Source organism: Psammomys obesus, unplaced genomic scaffold (assembly GCF_907164565.1).
Source record: "Psammomys obesus unplaced genomic scaffold, mPsaObe1.curated_primary_1811, whole genome shotgun sequence".
Taxonomy (NCBI): Eukaryota; Metazoa; Chordata; class Mammalia; order Rodentia; family Muridae; genus Psammomys; species Psammomys obesus.
The window spans coordinates 2378129-2397773 of NW_026590405.1; the positions used below are offsets into that span (position 1 = coordinate 2378129).

Sequence of the window (19645 nt, forward strand, 5' to 3'; positions counted from 1 at the left end):
AAGGAAGGAAGGAAGGAAGGAAGGAAGGAAGGAAGGAAGGAAGGAAGGAAGGAAGGAAGGAAGAAAGAAAGAACCTGGGCCTGGCATGAGCGTTTGAAACTCCCAGTGATACACTTCCTCCAACAAGGCCACACCTCCTAAACCTTTTATTCCTTCTGAAATAGTGACACTCCTGATTAGTAAGCATTCAAATATATGAGCCCATCAGGCCACTCTTTTTTTTAAATTTTAAAATTTATTACAGTTTATTTACTTTGTATTCCAGCTGTAGCCCCCTCTCTTGGCCCCTCCCAATCCTGCCCTCCTTCCCTCTTCTCCCATGCCCCTTCCCCAGTCCATAGATAGGGGAGGTCCTCCTCCCCTTACATCTGACCCTAGCCTATCAGGTCTCATCAGGACGGGCTGCACTGTCTTCCTCTTTGGCCTGGTAAGGCTGCTCCCCGCTCAGGGGGAGGGGATCAAAGAGCCAGCCACTGAGTTCATGTCAGAGACAGCCCCTGTTCCTCTTACTAAGGAACCCACTTGGAGACTGAGCTGCCATGGGCTACATCTGTACAGGGGTTCTAGGTTATTGCCATGAATGGTCCTTGGTTGGAGTATCAGTCTCAGAAAAGACCCCTGTGCCCAGATTTTTTGATTCTGTTGCTCTCCTTGTGAGCTCCTGTCCCCTCCAGGTCTTTCTATCTCCCCCGTCTTTCATAAGATTTCCTGAATTCTGCCCAAAGTTTGGCTATGAGTCTCAGCATGTGCTTTGATACCCTGCTGGGTAGAGACTTTCAGAGGCCTTCTGTGGTAGGCTCCTGTTTTGTTCTTTGTTTTTGCCCTCTTCTGATGTCTAACCTATTTGCCTTTCTGAATGAGGATTGAGCATCTTACCCAGGGTCCTTCTTATTGCTTTGCTTTGTTAGGTATACAGATTTTAGTATGTTTATCCTATATTATATGTCTAATATCTACTTATAAGTGAATATATACCATGTGTGTCTTTCTGCTTCTGGGATACCTCTCGCAGGATGATATTTTCTAGTTCCCACCATTTGCCTGCAAATTTCATTATTTCCTTGTTTTTAATTGCTGAGTAGTATTCCATTATGTAAATGTACCACAATTTCTGTATCCATTCCTCAACTGAGGGACATCTGGGTTGTTTCCATATTCTGGCTATTACAAATAAAGCTGCTGCAAACATGGTTGAACAAATGTCCTTGTTGTATACTTGAGCATATTTTGGATATGTGCTTAGGATCTTGAGGAAGCAGTATTCCTGATTGTCTGACAAAGCACCAGATTGATTTCCAAAGTGGTTGTACAAGTTTACGTTCCCACCAGCAATGGAGGAGGGTTCCCCTTTCTCCACATCCTCTCCAGCATGTGTTGTCACTTGAGTTTTTGATCTTAGCCATTCTGATGGGTGTAAGGTGAAATCTCAGGTTTGTTTCGATTTGCATTTCTCCGATGACTAAGGATGTTGAACATTTCTTTAAGTGTTTCTCTGCCATTTGATATTCCTCTACAGAGAATTCTCTGTTTAGCTCTGTATCCCATTTTTTAATTGGATTACTTGATTTTATTGCTATTTAACTTCTTGAGTTCTTTATATATTCTGGATATTAGCACCCTGTCAGATACAGGGTTGGTGAAGATTCTTTCCCAATCTGTAGGCTGTTGTTTTGTTCTGACAACAGTGTCCTTTGCTCTACAGAAGCTTTTCAGTTTCATGAGGTCCCATTTATTGATGTCTGTGCTGTTGGTGTTCTGTTCAGGAAGTTGTCTCCTGTGCCATTGAGTTCAAGGCTCTTCCCCACTTTTTCTTGTAACAGTTTAGTGTGTCTGGTTTTATGTTGAGGTCTTTGATCCACTTGGACTTTAATTTTGTGCAGGGTGATAAGTATGGATTTAGTTGCATTTTTCTACATGTAGACATCCAGTTAGGCCAGCACCACTTGTTGAAGATGCTATTCTTTTTCCATTGATGGTTTTGGCATCTTTGTCAAAAATCAGGTTGTCCATGAGTGTGTGGGTTTATTTCTGGGTCTTCTATTCGATTCCATTGATCCACCAACCTATTTCTATGCAAGTACCATGCAGTTTTTATTACCATTGCTCTACAGTACAGCTTGAGATCAGGGATGGAGAGACCTCTAGAAGATCTTTTATTGTAGAGGATTGTTTTAGTGATTCTGGGTTTCTTGTTATTTATTCCGTTTGAAGTTGAGAATTTTTCTTTCAAGGTCTGTAAATAACTGTGTTGGTAATTTGATGGGCATTGCATTGAATCTGTAGATTGCTTTTGGTGAGATGGCCAGTTTTACTATGTTAATCCTGCCAAGCCATGAGCATGGGAGATCTTTCCATCTTCTGATATCTTCTATTTCTTTCTTCAGAGACTTGAAGATTTTTTCATATAAGTCTTTGACTTGCTTGGTTAGAGTTACACCAAGGTACTTTGTGTCCTTTGTGGCTATTGTGAAGGGTGTTGTTTCCCTAATTTCTTTCTCAGCCTGTTTGTCTTTTGTATACAGGGGGCTACTGATTTTTTTGAGTTAATTTTTTTATCCAGGCACTTTACGGAAGGTGTTTATCAGCTGTAGGAGTTCCCTGGTAGAAATTTTGGGGTCACTCATGTATACTATTATATCATCTGCAAATAGTGATACTTTGACTTCTTCCTTTCTGAACTGAATGCCCTTGAATTCCTTTAACTGTCTTATTGCTCTAGCAAGGACTTCAAGAACTATGTTGAAAAGATATGGAGAGAGTGGGCAGCCCGCCTTGTTCCTGATTTCAGTGGGATTGATTTAAGTTTCTCTCCATTTAGTTTGATGTTGGCTATAGGTTTGCTGTATACTGCCTTTACTGTGTTTAGGTAAGTGCCTTGTATCCCTGATCTCTCTGGGACTTTAAACATAAACGAATGTTGGATTTTATCAAATGCTTTTTCAGCATCTAAGGAGACAGTCATGTGGGTTTTTTTCTTTTAGTTTGTTTATATGGTGGATTACATTGATGGATTCCCGTATATTGAACTACCCGTGCATACCTGGGATGAAGCCTACTTAGTCATAGTGGATGATGTCTTTAATGTGTTCTTGGATTCAGTTTGCGAGTATTTCATTGAGTATTTTTGCATCAATGTTCGTAAGGGAGATTGGCCTGAAATTCTCTTTCTTTGTTAGGTCTTTGTGAGGTTTGGGTATCAAGGTGACTGTGGCTTCATAGAATGAGTTTGGTAATGTTCCTTCTCTTTCTATTTTGTGGAATAGAAACAGGCCATTCTTATTCAACCACCATAGTACTGCAATGAAATTGGGATAGTGACTTTGTTACTTGTTTGTGGGACTTTACACCATTTACCATTAGGATTTTAAGTAGACAATGCAGAGTGACCTGCCTGAGCAAAAACTACCAAGCCATCTTTGCAGTACCCACTGTGTTTTAAAATATATATATATTATTTATATTATATTTATAATTATATACATTTATAAATATTTATATTTATAAAAAATATAATTATTGTATGTGTGCATGTATGTGTGTGTGTTTCACATAGTGTGTGTGGAGATCAGAAGACCATTTGATGGAGTAAGTACTGTGAACAGATGAGATACTCCACTGACCTGGATCCCTATGATTGGTTTTGTTAGTCAAGGGAAGACAGGCTGCTGCTGCTCCATCCCCTTCTATCTTGGATTGACCTTCATCATTTTGCATCATGTCTTCTTCTTAGTCCTGACTGAAGAAGACACTACAGAGAGGTGCATTGTGTACTCGGATTACTGGTAAATCCTTACAGTTCTGTGTGGATACTGGTAGAGCTAGTACTTGAAGTACCAGCCCTTGGTCTGGTCTCCATGCTCATTTGCAGAGCCTGAGGTATGAAAATGTATATTTGCTGATCACAATAGGGCAGAACATTTAGGAAGTCTGTTCAGATTTGGTTTTCATGCTATACCTCTGACATATGATTCCTGTTTCATGTCATAATTAAAAGTCATTAGCCAATTCTTAAAGGATTTTTCAATACTTGGTCCCAGGTACAGAGTCATCAGCTCTACTTTCTGCTTGGACCAGATAGCTGTTGATCTGTTGTTCTGGGTGTGGTGTTGCAGACACCCAAGTCTTAGTGCTCCCTGCCGTGGTTTATGACATCACTTTCTGATTTGTAATAGCTCTTACTGTTGTCAGCTCCTGTTTCGGTACCATGTCAGCTCTACCAACAACACTGTTTTAAATGCTCATTGGTTACCTGGATTTCCTTGGCTCTGTAAAGAGAAAATCAGAGAATATACTATCTACTAAGTAGAATTTTCCAGATTGTGAAGCACCTGTGATCTTTTTGGGAAAAAAAAAAAAAATCACCACCACCATCACCATCATCATTGTGTGTGAGAGAGAGAGAGACAGAAATAGAGTGAAATGCACGTGTGTTCCTGCCATGATATGTAGTAGAGCTTAGAGAGAACCTTTGTGAGTCTCCCCTATCCGTCCGTCAATGTGTTCTGTGCTGTGCCTGTAATCTTGATGATTTGTTCTGTCTTCTGCAGATGTCGCTGCCATCGCATGTGGTCGTGAATTCTTGGTGAATTCCAGCCGGGTGCTCTTGGACACCATGTTGCAGCTGCTGGGGGACTTAAAGCCTGGCCAGTGCACCAAACTCAAAGTGTATGTAGATAATAGCTCACAGCCTCTCATCTTGCATAGTGCTTATATTAGGCTGATGCAGCCTTTCTTAAAGTAAGCACAGTTGATTTAGCAGTTCTAAAAAACAGGAAGCAAATTGCCCGAGGACTTAAGGGATATATTATATTTTATCTAATTTTATTTGAGATAGGGTCAATGTTTAATACAAGATGGTCTTGAACTTAACTTCTTCCTGCTTCAGCCTGCCGACTGTTGGGTTAAATAGTATTTCAGAAAAAAAAAATGAGTCAAGAAAAGGAACATTAAGATTCTAAATATTTCAGGGTTGTGTTATTAGTTACTCAGAATGAACTTCAGTAGGTGTTTGCTATGGCAGTTTCCTACCCAGGTAAAATTTGTAGCTATTTTCTTAAGTCATTGTAACAAATCATGACAAATTTCTATTTAGTATCTCAGTGTTGTAGGACAGGATCTGAGTTGGCTTGACCATATCCTCTGCTGGGAGTCTCACATGGCCAAAACCAAGGTGGTGCTCAGCCGGGTACTTTGAAGAGGCTCTGTAAGAATCTGCCTCCTTGTTCTATTCTTTCAGGTGGGCAGCTAAATTCTGTCCAGGGATGACTGCTTTTTTCTCACACCACCCCCACAGTGCTGCTTTTTTTTTTTTTTTTTAATGAAAGAGGTTTATTAGATGGCGAGAGAGAGGAGAGAGTGAGACATGATAGGGAAGGGGAGGGGTGCCCCAACAGAGAAAGGGGAGAAGGCAGGAGTGTAAGAAGGCAAGAGACAGGAGGTCAAGAATGCCACAGTGCTTTTTATAATTGGCATCTGTATTAGTTACCTTCCTGGTTACTGTGACAAAGCACTTTAAAGAAGGAAGGCTTTTGTTTATGTTCACAGTTTAAGGTGCAGCCTCTCATGGCAGGGAAGACATTGTGGCAGCAGTGTGAGGCAGCTGGTCACATGGCATCTATAGTCAGGAGACAGGGCGAATGCTGATACTCAGCTCACTTTCTTCTTTTAAAGAGAGTTTTAACTGTTTTCTTATTTGTGTGTGTGCACATGTGTGCTCCTCGTGAATTTGTGTGCATGGTATAGCATGCATGTGGCACTTAGAGGACAACTAATGGGCATCAGTTCTCTCTGCTGTGGAGTTTCAAGAATTGAACACAGGTCAGCTAGGCTTAGTGAGAAATATTTACCCATCTAACCAACTTACCAGCCTACTTTATCCTTTTTATAAATCAGTCTAGGACTCCAGACCATAGGACAGTATCATTTACATTCAGGATGAGTCTTCCCTCTCAAACCTTCTGGAAACATCCTCAGAGTTGCTTTTTCATGGTGACTCTAAATTCAGTTGAGTTGATAATGATTATCCATCACAGTGTGTATAAGACTTTCTCTGTTGCCCAAGAGTCATCTCGCTTTCTATGGGCTCATGTGTTTAGATTAGGCATATTGGATAAACATTTTTAATCAGCTCAGAGCCTGTTGATTAGTAACTGTGATTGCATCTTCAGAACCTCCTTTGCCATGCAATTTAACTTTATCAGAGTATGATGTATATATAGACTTGGGGATTAGGCCAGGAAAGCTATTTTCCTTTTTTGGGGGGAGCGGGAGGTTGGTTCTGGGAATGGAATTTAGTGCTTTTCACAAGGTAAACATTCCTGTGCTGACATGTAGCCCCATAGCAGGAAATTTTGGGGATTATTAGGGCTCCTCCTGTGATATAGTCTTCCAAGTATGTGTTTTATGCATTGCAGGTTTGTCTTATTTAGTTCAGTATCCTCTTTAAAGTCTGTGCAGATACTTTCAGCATTCGTGCCATCTTGGCCTTGTTGTTTCTTATCTTTTCCCATGCAGATGAGATTATTTTTTTTCTCTTTGTATGCTGAATAATTTTGGAAGTATCCTGGGCATTGGGAATATTATGTTAGAAGCTTCATGTTTAAAGCCTTTGGAAAATGCAACAGTCCAGTTGGATTTGAGTCCCAAGTCATGGTGTTGTTTCAGTATCAGCCCCATGTCTGTAATACCTTAGATTCCACCCATGCTGGTGGAGCTGCCCTATGCATCTCCTGGTGCCACTCAGGGGCTTGTTAGAGGCCCAGAGAATAATGCTGTGTATGATGACATCCATATATGCCCAGCTTGGGGTGAGGCTAGGAATTCACAGATAGCCCTATGGAGTAACTTTCCTGAAATGCTGACTGTCCATGATGACTGTAGTGCTTTGTTGTTCCCCCAAAGCCCCCATTTTTAGTCCACATCTAGAATGCTGAGGCTTGGTGTACCCTAAAGTATTACTGTGGCTGCTGCTTAGCTCCTGCAGCTACCAAAGTGGGAAGAATTCCCTTCTGCAGCATTTGAGTTGCCTGAGGCTCCTGCTATCACTGTGGCTGCCAGCAGACCCTGTCTTTCTTTGCCTTAAGACTGAGATTGAGCCTTCTGTACGTCTGCGTCCAGGCCAATGGGAGCTGGTGGTTTGGTGGTACTTCATGCGCTGTTCTCATTTCCTAGCTCATATGCTGCTAACCTGTCATAGATCTCCAGTAGCTGCTCCACGTGCGCTGTTGAGGATTTGCAGCTGTGTTCAGGAGGGTTAAGAGGCGTGTGTGCTGTGGCGTCCTGTGTGGACCACCCTGTAGTCTGCTCTAGTGTTTTATGCCGACATGTCTGTGTGCAGGGCAGGGTGTGCTGGAATGTGACATGTAGCTTTTTTTGTCATAGTGTTAAAACTTGACTGTGGATCTGGTCAGTTTCTTTGAGGTCTCAAAAATTACAGAAGTTCTAACATTGGGATCACACATCTATGCTTGAGGAGACATTTAGGATATTTTTAGTTTCTCTACATATACACTGCTACAATGAACACTTGGTAAATATCTCCCTGTGGACCTGTGTGTGAATTCCTCTAGAAGTTTCCCCGGAAGTGGGATTTTTGAGAAGTGGCACATATACAGCTCTGTTAGATGCTTCCACTGTATTCTTTCCTGCATCCTTGTCAGAATTTTGTTATTTACTCCTACACAGAATATATGTATCAGTCAGATGGCCATCCATCCATCCACCCACTTCCCTCCCTTGATTTGCAATACCAGCAAGGTTGGAGTATTTCTGCATGTCTGTTCCTTTAAGTCTCCATGAATCATCTGTCTGTACCCTCTATCTGTTTCCTGCTAAGCTGTTTCCACAGTGATGTGCTGATGTCTGTGTAGTTTCTGGATGCTGATCCATTGCCTTCTTTTGTGGTTTCTATAAGGTCAGTGTTCATGGGCCAGCTAATCCCTCCTTCACTTCCCAGCAAGCTTTGTGTGAGGGCAGCTTCTCTGTGAGCCTCTCTGTCTCCCTTCCTTATCGTCTGTGCTTGTTGATCTCAGTAAGCACATGTTGATGGCAGTAATGGTGAAGGAACTGCCTGCAGAACCATCACATTGGCGTATTTTCCCAGCAGCATTCCAGGTTTTGTATATAGTTAGCTTCTAACCCCAGCTTTGATATTGGCAATGTTCCAGCCTCAGGTGGCTTTCTCACGTGGCTGTCTGTCTTCCATGCAGGCTGCTTGCCTCCTTCTCTCTAGGGTAAATTTTTAGGTTTTCCTCTACTGAAGTCCCTTCGCTGTTGATAGTAGCCTGAGTCTATAGGACCTTTGCTGTGCTGTGATGAGCTTTTTTGCCTGTCTATGACTCACTTCTCCACTGTGGATTTTGCTTCTATCACTTTAACCAAAGGATACTATTCACTTTCAGATTTGGTGCCAGAGATGGGCTCAGCTTTCTCCCAGCTGCTGGTTTTCACGTGTAAAACCTTGAAAAACTGAACATTTGGGCTGGAGAGATGGCTCAGTAGTTGAGGTGGTTTGATGAGAATGGCACCATATGCTTGAATATGTGACACCAGTTACTGGAACTGTTTGGGAAAGATTAGGAAGTGTGGCCTTATTGAACTATGTGTCACTAGGGGTGGGCTTTGAGGTTTTAAAAGCCCACAACATTTCCAGGTAGCTTTCTCTTTGCCTCAAGCTTATGGATCAGATCACATCTTTCTATTCCACTTGCCACTCATTTTAACTGTAGACCTGGATAAGAGCAGTGGGCAGAGTTCACATTCCCTCCACCAAACAATTCCATTGCTTTTGAATCTAGCCTCTCTCAAGTTCTCAGGACAGGGGCGGAATGCAGCTAGAGTCTTTGCCATAATCTAACATGAGTGGTTTTGTTGTGCTTCCTTTTTTGGGAGATGTGAACAGATGCCTGCGTACCCCAGATGGGGCACTGGTGGCACACTGAATTAGCAATTGTGCCTAAGTCTAGCTTAGTTGAGTGAACATTTTTTTGGGGTCACTTACTGAGACACGGGTGACTCCAAGGCAGCCGCGTCGCTGACATTCTGACTCCAGCATGGCTGATGACTCACAAAAGCTGTGCTCTTTCGGTTTTTTTGGACAACTTGCAGGCAGCTAGGCTCAGGCTCATCCTCGGGGTTGGGGATTTAGCTCAGTGGTAGAGCGCTTGCCTAGCAAGCGCAAGGCCCTGGGTTTGGTCCTCAGCTCTGGAAAAAAAAAAAAAAAAAAAAAGACAAATAGGCTCATCCTCCAGCAGTTGTTAGTGCTTATATAACCTTGGGGAGCCGGTCTCCTAAGTTTCAGGAACTTTCCAGGAAGTATAAGTTTCTTTACTTCCTGAATTTTTCTTTCCCTGCTGTCATGTGACACTGATATTTTCATTTGACTATATATGAAAGCAGGCAACCAAAACTCTTGCTTCATATTAGACGTGTGAAATTTCTAGCCTTTAAGAGGTGTTTTTCAGTTGACAAGCGTGGCAGAAAGGCAACACCCTCACTGGGCACAATAAGGTGTGGGCTTAGTCATTCCCTCTTCGTGTTTGGTTCACAGATACGCTATTGTCTTAAGATGTTTTGTGGACACACTTCTAGAAGCATTTTGTTGTTGTTGGGTTTGGGTTTTGTTTGTTTGAGGCAGGGTTTCTCTATAAAGCCTTGGCTATCCTGGAAATCACTCTGTAGATCAGGCTAGCCTTGAATGCACAAAGATCCACCTGCCTTCGCTGGGATTAAAGGCATGTGCCACTACCACCTGACTACTTCTAGGAGCATTTTAAAGTACAGTCCTGAAATTGAAGCTGAGGCTGTGGCCTAATTGGTAGAGGACCGGCCTAGCACACAGAGGCCTACCTCATCACCATATAAATCAGGCACAGTGGTGAATACCTTTGGTTCACACTCTGAAAATCGAGGCAGGAGAATCACAACACAAGTTCAAGGTCATCCACAGCTACATAGAATTTAAGGCCAGTATAGGCTATATGAAACCCCATCTCAAAGCAAACAGATAAAAAAAAAAATAGCAGCTCTCATTCTGACTGTCCCAGAGTTGTTGTCTTTAGCAGATAAGAGCTTCCATGAGAAAGGTCTTATAGCAATCCACGTGTGGTTGAAAGAAAGACATGTCTCCTAGAGAGTGAGAAAGATATGATCCAGTGGGTTTGCTTACAAAAGTGGGCTAGCTTTCCTGCAAGACACATAACCATAGCTACTGTGAAGTTGGCTGTGAAGGCCCTGAGACTGTGGGGCTGTGAAGGCCAGTACCTCTACTGATTTCCACCCCAGTGGCCACACTGAGGAGGCATAAGAAAATGACTTCATGGAGAGAGACTAGATGGAGCTCTAACTCTGAGAGGGATTTCTACAGTCCACCATTCTCTGACAAAAAATGGCCTTGCAAGCTGTCCTCCCTCCCGCCCTTTCAGAACATACATGTTCTGAAATCCCTCTCAGTGAAACACTGTATCCTCTCTGTAGGCTCCATATAGAAAAAGGGTATTCTTTTTTTACTGGGCTTGCAACCCAGCCCTTACCTGAGGTAGAGCATTCACCTGAGAACTAAGTGGTCACTTAGGAACAGGTCCTCTCCTGGAACTCTTCCATGTCATCTGCTAGGGGTCTCTTTCCTGTACGTGAGGAGCACTTTAAACTCAGCTCTCAGGCACCCCTTTCTGTGACATCCCTAATGATCTTCTTTCCTTTAAGCCTCATCCTCTGAAAGTTCCACCACCTCCCAGTACTGTCACAGACTGACATACAGGTTTTTACCACACAGCCTCTTGGCAACATTGAAGATCCAAATTGTAGCAGCTGCCTTTCAGAAAAACTGATACTCAAAGCACTGAGTGTAGATTTCTAACTAGTAAGGCTGGTGTTGGTCTTCTCTCTCTGTATTTCTTAGTAATGAGCCTTAATATACAGTAGTGGTTTAGAACCCCATCAGTTGTAAATCACAATTTTAGGTTCTTATTTGACAAGGTGGGGATGCAAATCTAAATAAGGATGTAAAGTAGTTAATTATCAGGGCTGAGGCTGGCTCAGTGGTAGAGCATCTGGCTGCTGGGTATGCACAAGGTCTGGGACTGGGCCCCAGCACAGTAGGAAAATGTACCTCATTGTTGTGTTCCTTCTTAAAAATGAGTAGACCTCTAACTGTATCTGTCCAGGGCTAGTAGGTGTGTAGGGTAGTGTAGAACATTGCCTAGCACGTGTAACATTGCCTAGCTCTGTGTCCTACCTCCAGCACCTGGCTAGAAGTTCTCTTGCAAATCACATGTATTCTTTAATGAGAAGCTTAGACTTGGTCGGCCCTGCTGACTTGTCTGTTGGGCTCATCTGGCTGAGGATGACTGGGGTCTAGAGTCTGTGTGTGTTTCTGGTATCGCAGTAGTTCTCTTGATTCTTTCTGTCTTTGCCAGATTAGTTTTCTGGTACTGGGTGTTCACTGTTGCTCCTTGCTCATGGAGCAGGTATTGCTGTAGGGTGAGGAAGGTGATTTAGTTGTATCACTTTCACTTAGGGGGACTCACTTGCAGGTCCTGCTGGAGAAGAGCAAGTAAGTGCTTTCTGTCCTGCCCCAGACCTTAGCCCCTGAAAGGAGACAGCTTCCATTAATTAATTAATTATTATTATTAAATAATAATAATATTATTAATATTCCAAATATTAATGCTTGGGTGGCTTTCCAAGTTCACCCCTCCCATTTAAAACATTTTTTTTTCTTTTGTGTATCTTAGAATACTTCTGTTGTTCTACTAAGGAATCCAGGTTGATAGGGAAGCACTTTAAGGCCACAAAGTTATCAATAGACAGGTCTTGCAACATGTTTGTTTTCTGTCTTGCCTTTATTCCTTTTGTTCTTAATGTCAGCTGCATTTATAACAGGGTCAGGAGAACAGATCCTGGGACACTTGACAATAGGAAACTTGATACATCATTCATAAATATTTTTTGTTGGAATGAAAATGTCATGTGGAGAAAGCATTTGCACAAGAAACAAGAGTCTTCTGGGTTGGTGACCTTCATGACCTAGAGGTCACTGGCTTCTGTGACATGTACCCTGGCAATGACATGGGGCTCAGGTGACACCATGTCAGAATTGCATTGGTTCCGTTTTAGCTTCTTAAGGACATCTGATCTGGAAACAAATATGAAAATCCAAAGATATTCACTGATACATGGGTAATTTTTACCACTTCCAAGGTTCATGACAGTTAGTACCACATAAGCAGGACATATTTGCCCAGGTTTCCCTGAACCATAGTTCACATGGTTGCTTTGCTTTTTGGGGTCTAGAGAAAATTGGCTGGCCTGCTTTGATGCTGTAAATTGACAACTTTCTGTAAAAGTGTTTGAGAGATGCTTTGGGCTTGATGAATCATACCATTAGCTCTTGCTGTTACTCAGTCCTGCTCTTGTGACCTTTATAAAAGCAACTATTGGTAACATAGTTTAAGTGGAGGACTTAGGCGTTTGTGATCTGAGGCAGAGGCTCTCCCCTTCTTGAGATATGGAGTAGAAACTCCAGGAAAGCCAGTCTCAGGGCTGACTTCTCCAGGAGCGCTGAGCAATGCTAAGGCCTACCACATAGTTTATTAGGGACAAATTTTGTAATCCTTGTGAGGCTGCTAATGAAACTCAGATTGCCTGCAGACCGTTGGGAGGTTGGAGGACTGAGAATCCCTGCTGTGCTGGTAATCTTATGTCAACTTGACACAAGCTACAGTCATCTGTGAAGAGGGAGTCTCAGTTAAAAAACTGCCCCCACCAGGTTGATCGTGAGCAAGCCTGTAGTGCATTATTTTGATAGGTGACTGATGTGGGAGGGCCCATTTCTGTTGGCAGGCCATCCCTAGGCTGCTGATCCTGCATACTGTAAGAAGACAGGCTGATCGAGCCATGAGGAGCAAGCCATACAGTAAGCAGCACTCCTTAATGGCCTCTGCATCAGCTCTTGCCTCCAGGTTCCTGCCTTTTTTGAATTCCTGCCCTGACTTCTCTCAGCAACAGAGTGTGACCTGAGAGTTGTAAACTAAAGCCATTTTCTCTCCAACTTGCTTTTGGCTATGATGTTTTATGACAGCAATAGAAAGACACTGCTCTGGAAAGTGCTGGTGACTACTGACTTCTGGTATTGCAGTTGCTTTGAAAATTGTCGATGGAAATATGGGAAGAAGGGAGATGTTTATGTGCATTGTGCCCAGTTGAAGTTCTCAACTACTGTAGCCATGTGCTAGTCTGTGATATGCTAAAGACAAGCCAAAGAGTCTGCCTTCCTCAGACTGAAGTTGTGGGGGAAAGTCAGTATCCCAACAGAAAACTGTAATAGTTGTTGTCTGTGGTATGTATGCATGTGCCATCATTTTCTTAATTGGTCCCTTTAAATAGACTGCATTAGTGTTCCTGATTTCTTCTTGCTCCAGGCTGCTGTACATCCTGGCATGGTGCTGTTGCCCATTCCGCCTTTATTTATAAACTTGTAGCCTTTATAAAATTTTTATATTAATTCCTATGTAAAAATTATGGCTATAGAGCATTCTGGCAATTCTTCAGATTTGTGCCCAAAGGAAGTACTTAGCTCTCCACACGTTCCCTGCTAAGTTAAATATTTGATGGTCTGTCTGCTGGCCATTGCAGATGATGTGTTGTAGGCCTCTGGGCTCTGCTGTATTTTCCCGAAGGGAGCTGATACTTGCTTTGCAGGCCACCGTCTGCACCGATCCTCAGTGTCTGCCACAGACACTCAAGTGGTTCCGGCCAGCTGAGCACTCAGGAGGCCTGTCACGTGCACCAGGTGTTTCTGCTTTGTAGTCTGCACTCTGGGAAACCTAGGCTCTGTCTTTTAACTCAAGCTGTGTGGGCTTGCTTGAAAGCTGCCGTCTTTGTCTCAAGCAGCACTCTCTCTTTGGAAAAGGTGTTGCTCACAGGTCCTCTGAGCGCTCCTTTACTGTGTCCAGAATTGGTAAACACTACTAATGTGAGGGCTATTGCCACACAGTCTGTGCTATCAGCACTGGTGCTCATTATGTTCCCACCTTCCCCTAAATTGTATGTGTGTGTGTTCCACTAGTTTATGCTATATATTCATTGTTGTTCAATTCTAACTGTCATCTGACTTTACTTGTAGTTAGTTATTTGGCTTATTTTTATAGAAACATTCTTTTTAGCTGTGAGAGCAAAATTCTTTTTTAAATTATGTGTGTATGTGTTTGCACACTTGAGTGTGGGTGCTGTCGGATCCCCTGGAGTTCCATGTGGATGTGAGCTGCCATGTGGGTGCTGGGGACTAAATTCTTCCTCTGGAAGAGCAGCAAGTGTTCTCAACTGAGTGATCTCTCCAGCCTGGAGACATTATTTTAACTTTCCAAATGTTGCTTGGAGTTTTAAAACTTACTTTAAAAATAATTTTAAACCAAGGACTATTCATGGAGATAACCTAGAACCCCTTCACAGATGTAGCCCATGGCAGTTCAGTGTCCAAGTGGGTTACCTAGTAATGGGAAGAGGGACTGCCTCTGACATAATCTGATTGGCCTGCTCTTTGGTCACCTCCCCCTGAGGGGGGAGCAGCCTTACCAGGCCACAGAAGAGGACAATGCAGTCACTTTTGATGAGAACTGATAGACTAAGATCAGAAAGGAGAGGAGAACCTCCATCAGTGGACTTGGGGAAGGGCATGCATGCAGAAAGGGGAGGGAGGGTGGGATCGGGAGGGGAGGGAGGGAGGGGCTTATGGGGGGATACAAAAATGAATAAAGTGTAATTAATAAAAAATAAAAAAAGTTAAAAAAATAATTTTAAGTCAGTCTGCAACAGGAGGATGACAGTTCTGACTATGTAGTCAGATCCTGTTTCAAAACAATTAAAATTGTTTTAAACTTAATTGCACAGTGAGTCAGAGAATCAGTGTAATGTACTAGATACCGTGAGATCCTGCTGCTATGCACCGGCTACTTTCTAGTTCTGTTGATATGTTCTTTAATACAGTATATACTTAAACTTGTGGTTACATTGTGTTTGTGTGTACACGTACATATGTGTGTGCCATAGCATGCATGTGAAAGTCAGAGATCACAGGACAACTTGTGGGAGTCCGTTCTCTCCTTTTATAGTGTGGGTCTCTGGAGCTGACCCACAGGTCATCAGATTTGCCAGCAAGAACCTTTACCTGTTGAGCTGTTGCACATTCTCCTGAGGTGTATTTTTGAGGAGCAAGTCTAGATTCATGCCAAGTTAGAATGATGGCTTTCTGAGGAACTGGGTGTTTGGCATTGCAGTTATCCTCCTTGTCTGGAAAGTGCTCTGGGTTTAGTTTATAGATTTCACTTCCTCAGTGTTTCCTTTCTGTTTGTGTTTGCTTGCTGTCGCCTCTGCTGTTCCTTTTCTTTCACCCTTCCTGAGAACTTTTGTTTTAGGTGTGCTACATGGTTATGTTGTGATGTAATCCAGTCTTGCAATCTGCCTTTTGGCAAGATAATCCTACCTGCTAACACTTCTAACTATTGAAGTCCTTGGCTTTATTTCTTGCATCCTTTCTTGTTTTTATTAGGATTATTTGGGGTTTTTTTCCTATCTCTATGCCTTCCTCCCTTTCTTTTCTTGCTCCTTCCCTTTGCTCCTCTAATGCCTTTCATCTCTGAGTTTCCTTCTCTCCCTGGGGCTTTAAAGGCTAGCCTCTACTCACTGATTAGCCTCCCTGTAAGGCATGCCTGGATATATTTGGTGTCTACTTGATGTAATGAATACCTTTCTCTTCTAACAATAGAAGGACCTCAGAAGGATTTAATTCTTACCTCCCGGTCCACATGTGTTTGGAGGCTGTGTCCCTGTTTGTTGGAAAAATATTAGTCACAGTGTTAGACATTGTTATTACTGCCTTTGCTCACAATGTTTCCTTCCTTGTTTGCATCTGTACTATGCTGTCCTTTCCCATTTCTCTTTGTAGCTCAAAACACTTTTATAGGTCATTTTCTTTTTTTTCTGATTCAAGTTTTTCTTTCAAATTTTTGTAGTTCAGGTTTGTTTCTGGGAAACTCTCTTGAGATTTCTTTTACATTATTTGCTGAAATTATTTTTTGGTGGGCTTTTAATTCTGAGGTTACAGTGGTTCCTCTGTTCTTTTGAAAAACACACATTGCCTGCCCTCTGACATCCTTCTTTAAAAAATGCATACTATGTATGTATACAATGTATGTGTGTTCATGTGTGTGGATGTGGGCAAGCATACGACAGTCACAGGTAGAAGCCTCAAGTTACTCTTTGTCTACCACCTTGTTTGAGAAAGGGTATCTTTCTTTTTCTTTCTGATGTATGTGAGACTGGCCTGTGATTTTCTAGATTCTCTTGTCTCTGCCTCTCATCTCCCTGTAGGAACAATGTGACACGCCTACTCCAGATAGGGAGCCCACAACAGACCAAAGTGCAGATACCACAAAGCCCAACTTGATGAAGCAATGAGTTTTATTGAGGTCACTTAAGGGAATATGGTTACTTACAGGAGCAGAAACGACTCAAAGTCAGTTGTATCACCAAAACCCACTCCACTGTGTGTAACAGTTTACCAACGCTAGAAACCTGGAGCACACTGCGCAGCCTGCAGGCCCTCACCAGGATGGAGAGTGCCCTTTCCAGGTTGTTCAGTTGGGCTGAGCCTATTTCAGGCAATTCAGCCAGTCTTTATTTCTTCTAGATGCTTCAGCTGGTTCTTGCTTCTTCTGGGTGGCTGGGCTGGTTTCAGAGTCATCTTGGCAGCTTGGCTTGTCTGAGAGTGACGTTCAGCTCTCTGAATTTTATATGCTCTTGGGGAAGAAGGGGCCGAGTGAATCTGGTCAGTTTCAGGAACTTCCTGAAGCTATTTTTAAGTATTTGCTTCTTGTCTTAATGGGTTTCCCAGAAGGAGGTAGTGTTTTACCCAGTACTCCCCAAAATATCCTGTCTTTTCATCTCCTAGATGAATTCTTCTAGAATACTCTGTTGTCTCCTTTTCCCTTTGCATCCTATGTCTTTTTTAAAAATTTATTTTATTTCACAGAGATCTATCTGCTCTTGTCCCTGTCCCTGCCCTGCTTCTTGATTTACATCCCATGTCCAAAAAAGTTGCCCTCCAAGTTGGAAGGCAAACTTGGGGGAATTGCTTCACAACACCTGTATACTACCACATCCAGCTTTATGTGGATTGTAGAGATTCAAACTCAGGTCTTGGGTTTGCACAGCTGGCACTTGAGCTATCTCCCCAGCCCCGGCTCCTGGCTTTGGTACTGAGAGTCCAGCTTCGGGATGTCTGTTGTAGATAGTGTCTTTTACTTTAACACTCTGGAGCACTTTCTGGTTTTGGTATACGGTAGTGGGATTGTGATATGTATATATTTAATCTAAAGGCTGTTTCCTCGTTTCTGGAAAAGTCTCAACCTTACCTTTTTGAAACACCTTTTTTTTTTTTTTTTTTTTTTTCTGCAGCTCCTTCATAGATCCGTAGTTGGAAGAAAGTTGGCCTTTCTCTAGCTACTCTCATTTATCTTTTTTCTTTGCATCTTTTTAGTGTTTCTTCTTTCTCTTGGAATTTACAGCTTTTTAATTTTTAAAATGATTTTATTTTTTAATTAAAATTGTATGTCTGTGGTGGGCATGTGTACATGAGTCAGAAGTGGATGCTGAACATGAACTGGACCAGGTCCTCAACAAGAACAGCCGGTATTCTTACCTGCTGAGCCATCTCTCCAGTCTTCATAGCTTTCCTTTTTATAAGTTTTGTTAAAAGGATTTTTACATTTATATGTTTGGGTACCTGTTTGTGTGTGTTCATGTATGTATATAGAGCAGAAGTTGATGTTGGATGCCTTCTTCAATTCCTCTTTATGTTACGCTTTATTTTTGTGTGGGTGCTTGGCATTGAGCTAAAGTCCTCATATTTGTGTAGCAAAGCACTTAACTGACTGAGACATCTCCCTAACCTAGGTTCTATTCATTCATTCATTCATTCATTCATTCATTCTGATGATTCATAACAGTAGCCCTAGCTTCTTGGTCATGTTTTAGTTTCTCTTAATTTTTACTGCTGGTCATAGTGGTACATTCCTTTAATCCCAGCACTCGGGAAGCAGAAGCAGGCTGATCTCTGTGAATTTGAGCTCAGGCTGATCTGTGTTTTTAGTACCAAGCCTGCATTTATATTGAGGCAACCCGCAGTAGTGTACTGTGTTCTTGAGGTTCAGTGAACCATCTGAAGTCTAATCACAGCGTTATCCAAAGAATGCATGATGGTCTGTATGGGAATGGTTTATAGGATCATATGTTTGACTTCCTGGCCCTGAGCTGATGTAACTATATGTAACTATCTGGGAAGGATTAGGAGGGATGGCTTTGTTGGAGGAAGTGTGTCACTGGGAGCAGGCTTTAAGGTGACATTCCCAGCATGCTGTCTATTTCCTGTTTATGGGTTGAGACATGAAGTCTCAGCTGAGGCTGTACCACCAGGCCTGCATGTCTGCCATGCTCCCCACCTTGATGGTGATGGACTCTCATCCCTCTGGAACCATATGGCCCAAATTCCTTTTATAAGATGCCTTGGTCATAGTGTTTTATCACAGCAATAGAAAAGTAACTAAGACAGAGGTTGTTACCAGGGTGAAGACTATTTACATTGACAGATTTGACCGTGTGGGTCTGGAGGATATGGAAGGCTTTGAAACTTTAGATTACAAAAATGGTTAAACATTGTAAGCAGAGCTTAATGGTACTACAAGGGCTGAGACAATGTAACTAGGGTTGTGAGATCTCTCAGGAGATTCTCTGCACACAGAAAGTGGTGCCACAATGTTACTGCTAAAGATCCCCATTATCTTATGGCCTTCCTTAGAAGAAAACCATTAAACATGCCTTCTACTTTGTAAACGTTCTGTCTAGATGTCATAGTTGGACATCTGTGTAAACATGTTTAGGTCCTTTAGCGTAGGGGATGAATTCAAGGTGAAATACAATGTAGATACTCTAGCATGTCAACACTGTGTTCTTTTGCATTTCAGTCTAATGCTGATGTCCCTGTACAATGTGAGCATCAATTCAAAAGGCTTGAAGTACATCAGCGAGAGTCCTGGATTTATCTCTTTGCTGTGGTGGCTTTTGAGTGGTAAGGACTACTCTGCTATGTTCTGGTGTGGTCATATGCTTTACCTCCACAGCTGGAGGAGGTATCGGTGTATTAGAAATCAGGAATCATTATCTTATCATATTTACTCTTTATAAATAACTTCCCAGAGCAGACCGGTACAGTTTCTTTTGTGTTGGAGTGGCTTCTGGAAATGGAAGAGGAATACTCTTTCATGGTGGCAACTTTGAAATATGGGTACCCTCAGACACTGGCTTCTCAAAGCCTGTCCCTGCTCTTCCCCCAAATGACTTCCTACTTTAGAAAGTCAACTGGTATGTTAGTGGTTTATAGTTATGTCTCTCAAATATTGTTTTTAGTTTAGTTGTAACTTTTGACACAGATCATTTTATGAAATAGCACCAACATAAAACAATAATAGATGCATGGTGGACATGGAAAGAGAAGTCCAGAAATCTGGGCAAAATGAAATAGGAGATGTGAAGTTTCACATAGACATGACTTCAGAGTTATAAATAAAATAAAACTTACCTTACTGCTTTCTTT

The 19645-nt window shown here is 42.2% G+C and overlaps 1 protein-coding gene across 1 annotated transcript in view; it reads left to right on the forward strand.

The window, feature by feature from the left end:
- Positions 1-19645, forward strand: part of Hsf2bp (heat shock transcription factor 2 binding protein) — an 83464-nt gene that overhangs the window by 28939 nt on the left and 34880 nt on the right. Inside the window, exons 6-7 of the mRNA XM_055607016.1 lie at positions 4548-4665; positions 19017-19120. Of these exons, the coding sequence (XP_055462991.1) occupies positions 4548-4665; positions 19017-19120 (222 nt within the window). The remainder of the gene's footprint in view (positions 1-4547; positions 4666-19016; positions 19121-19645) is intronic.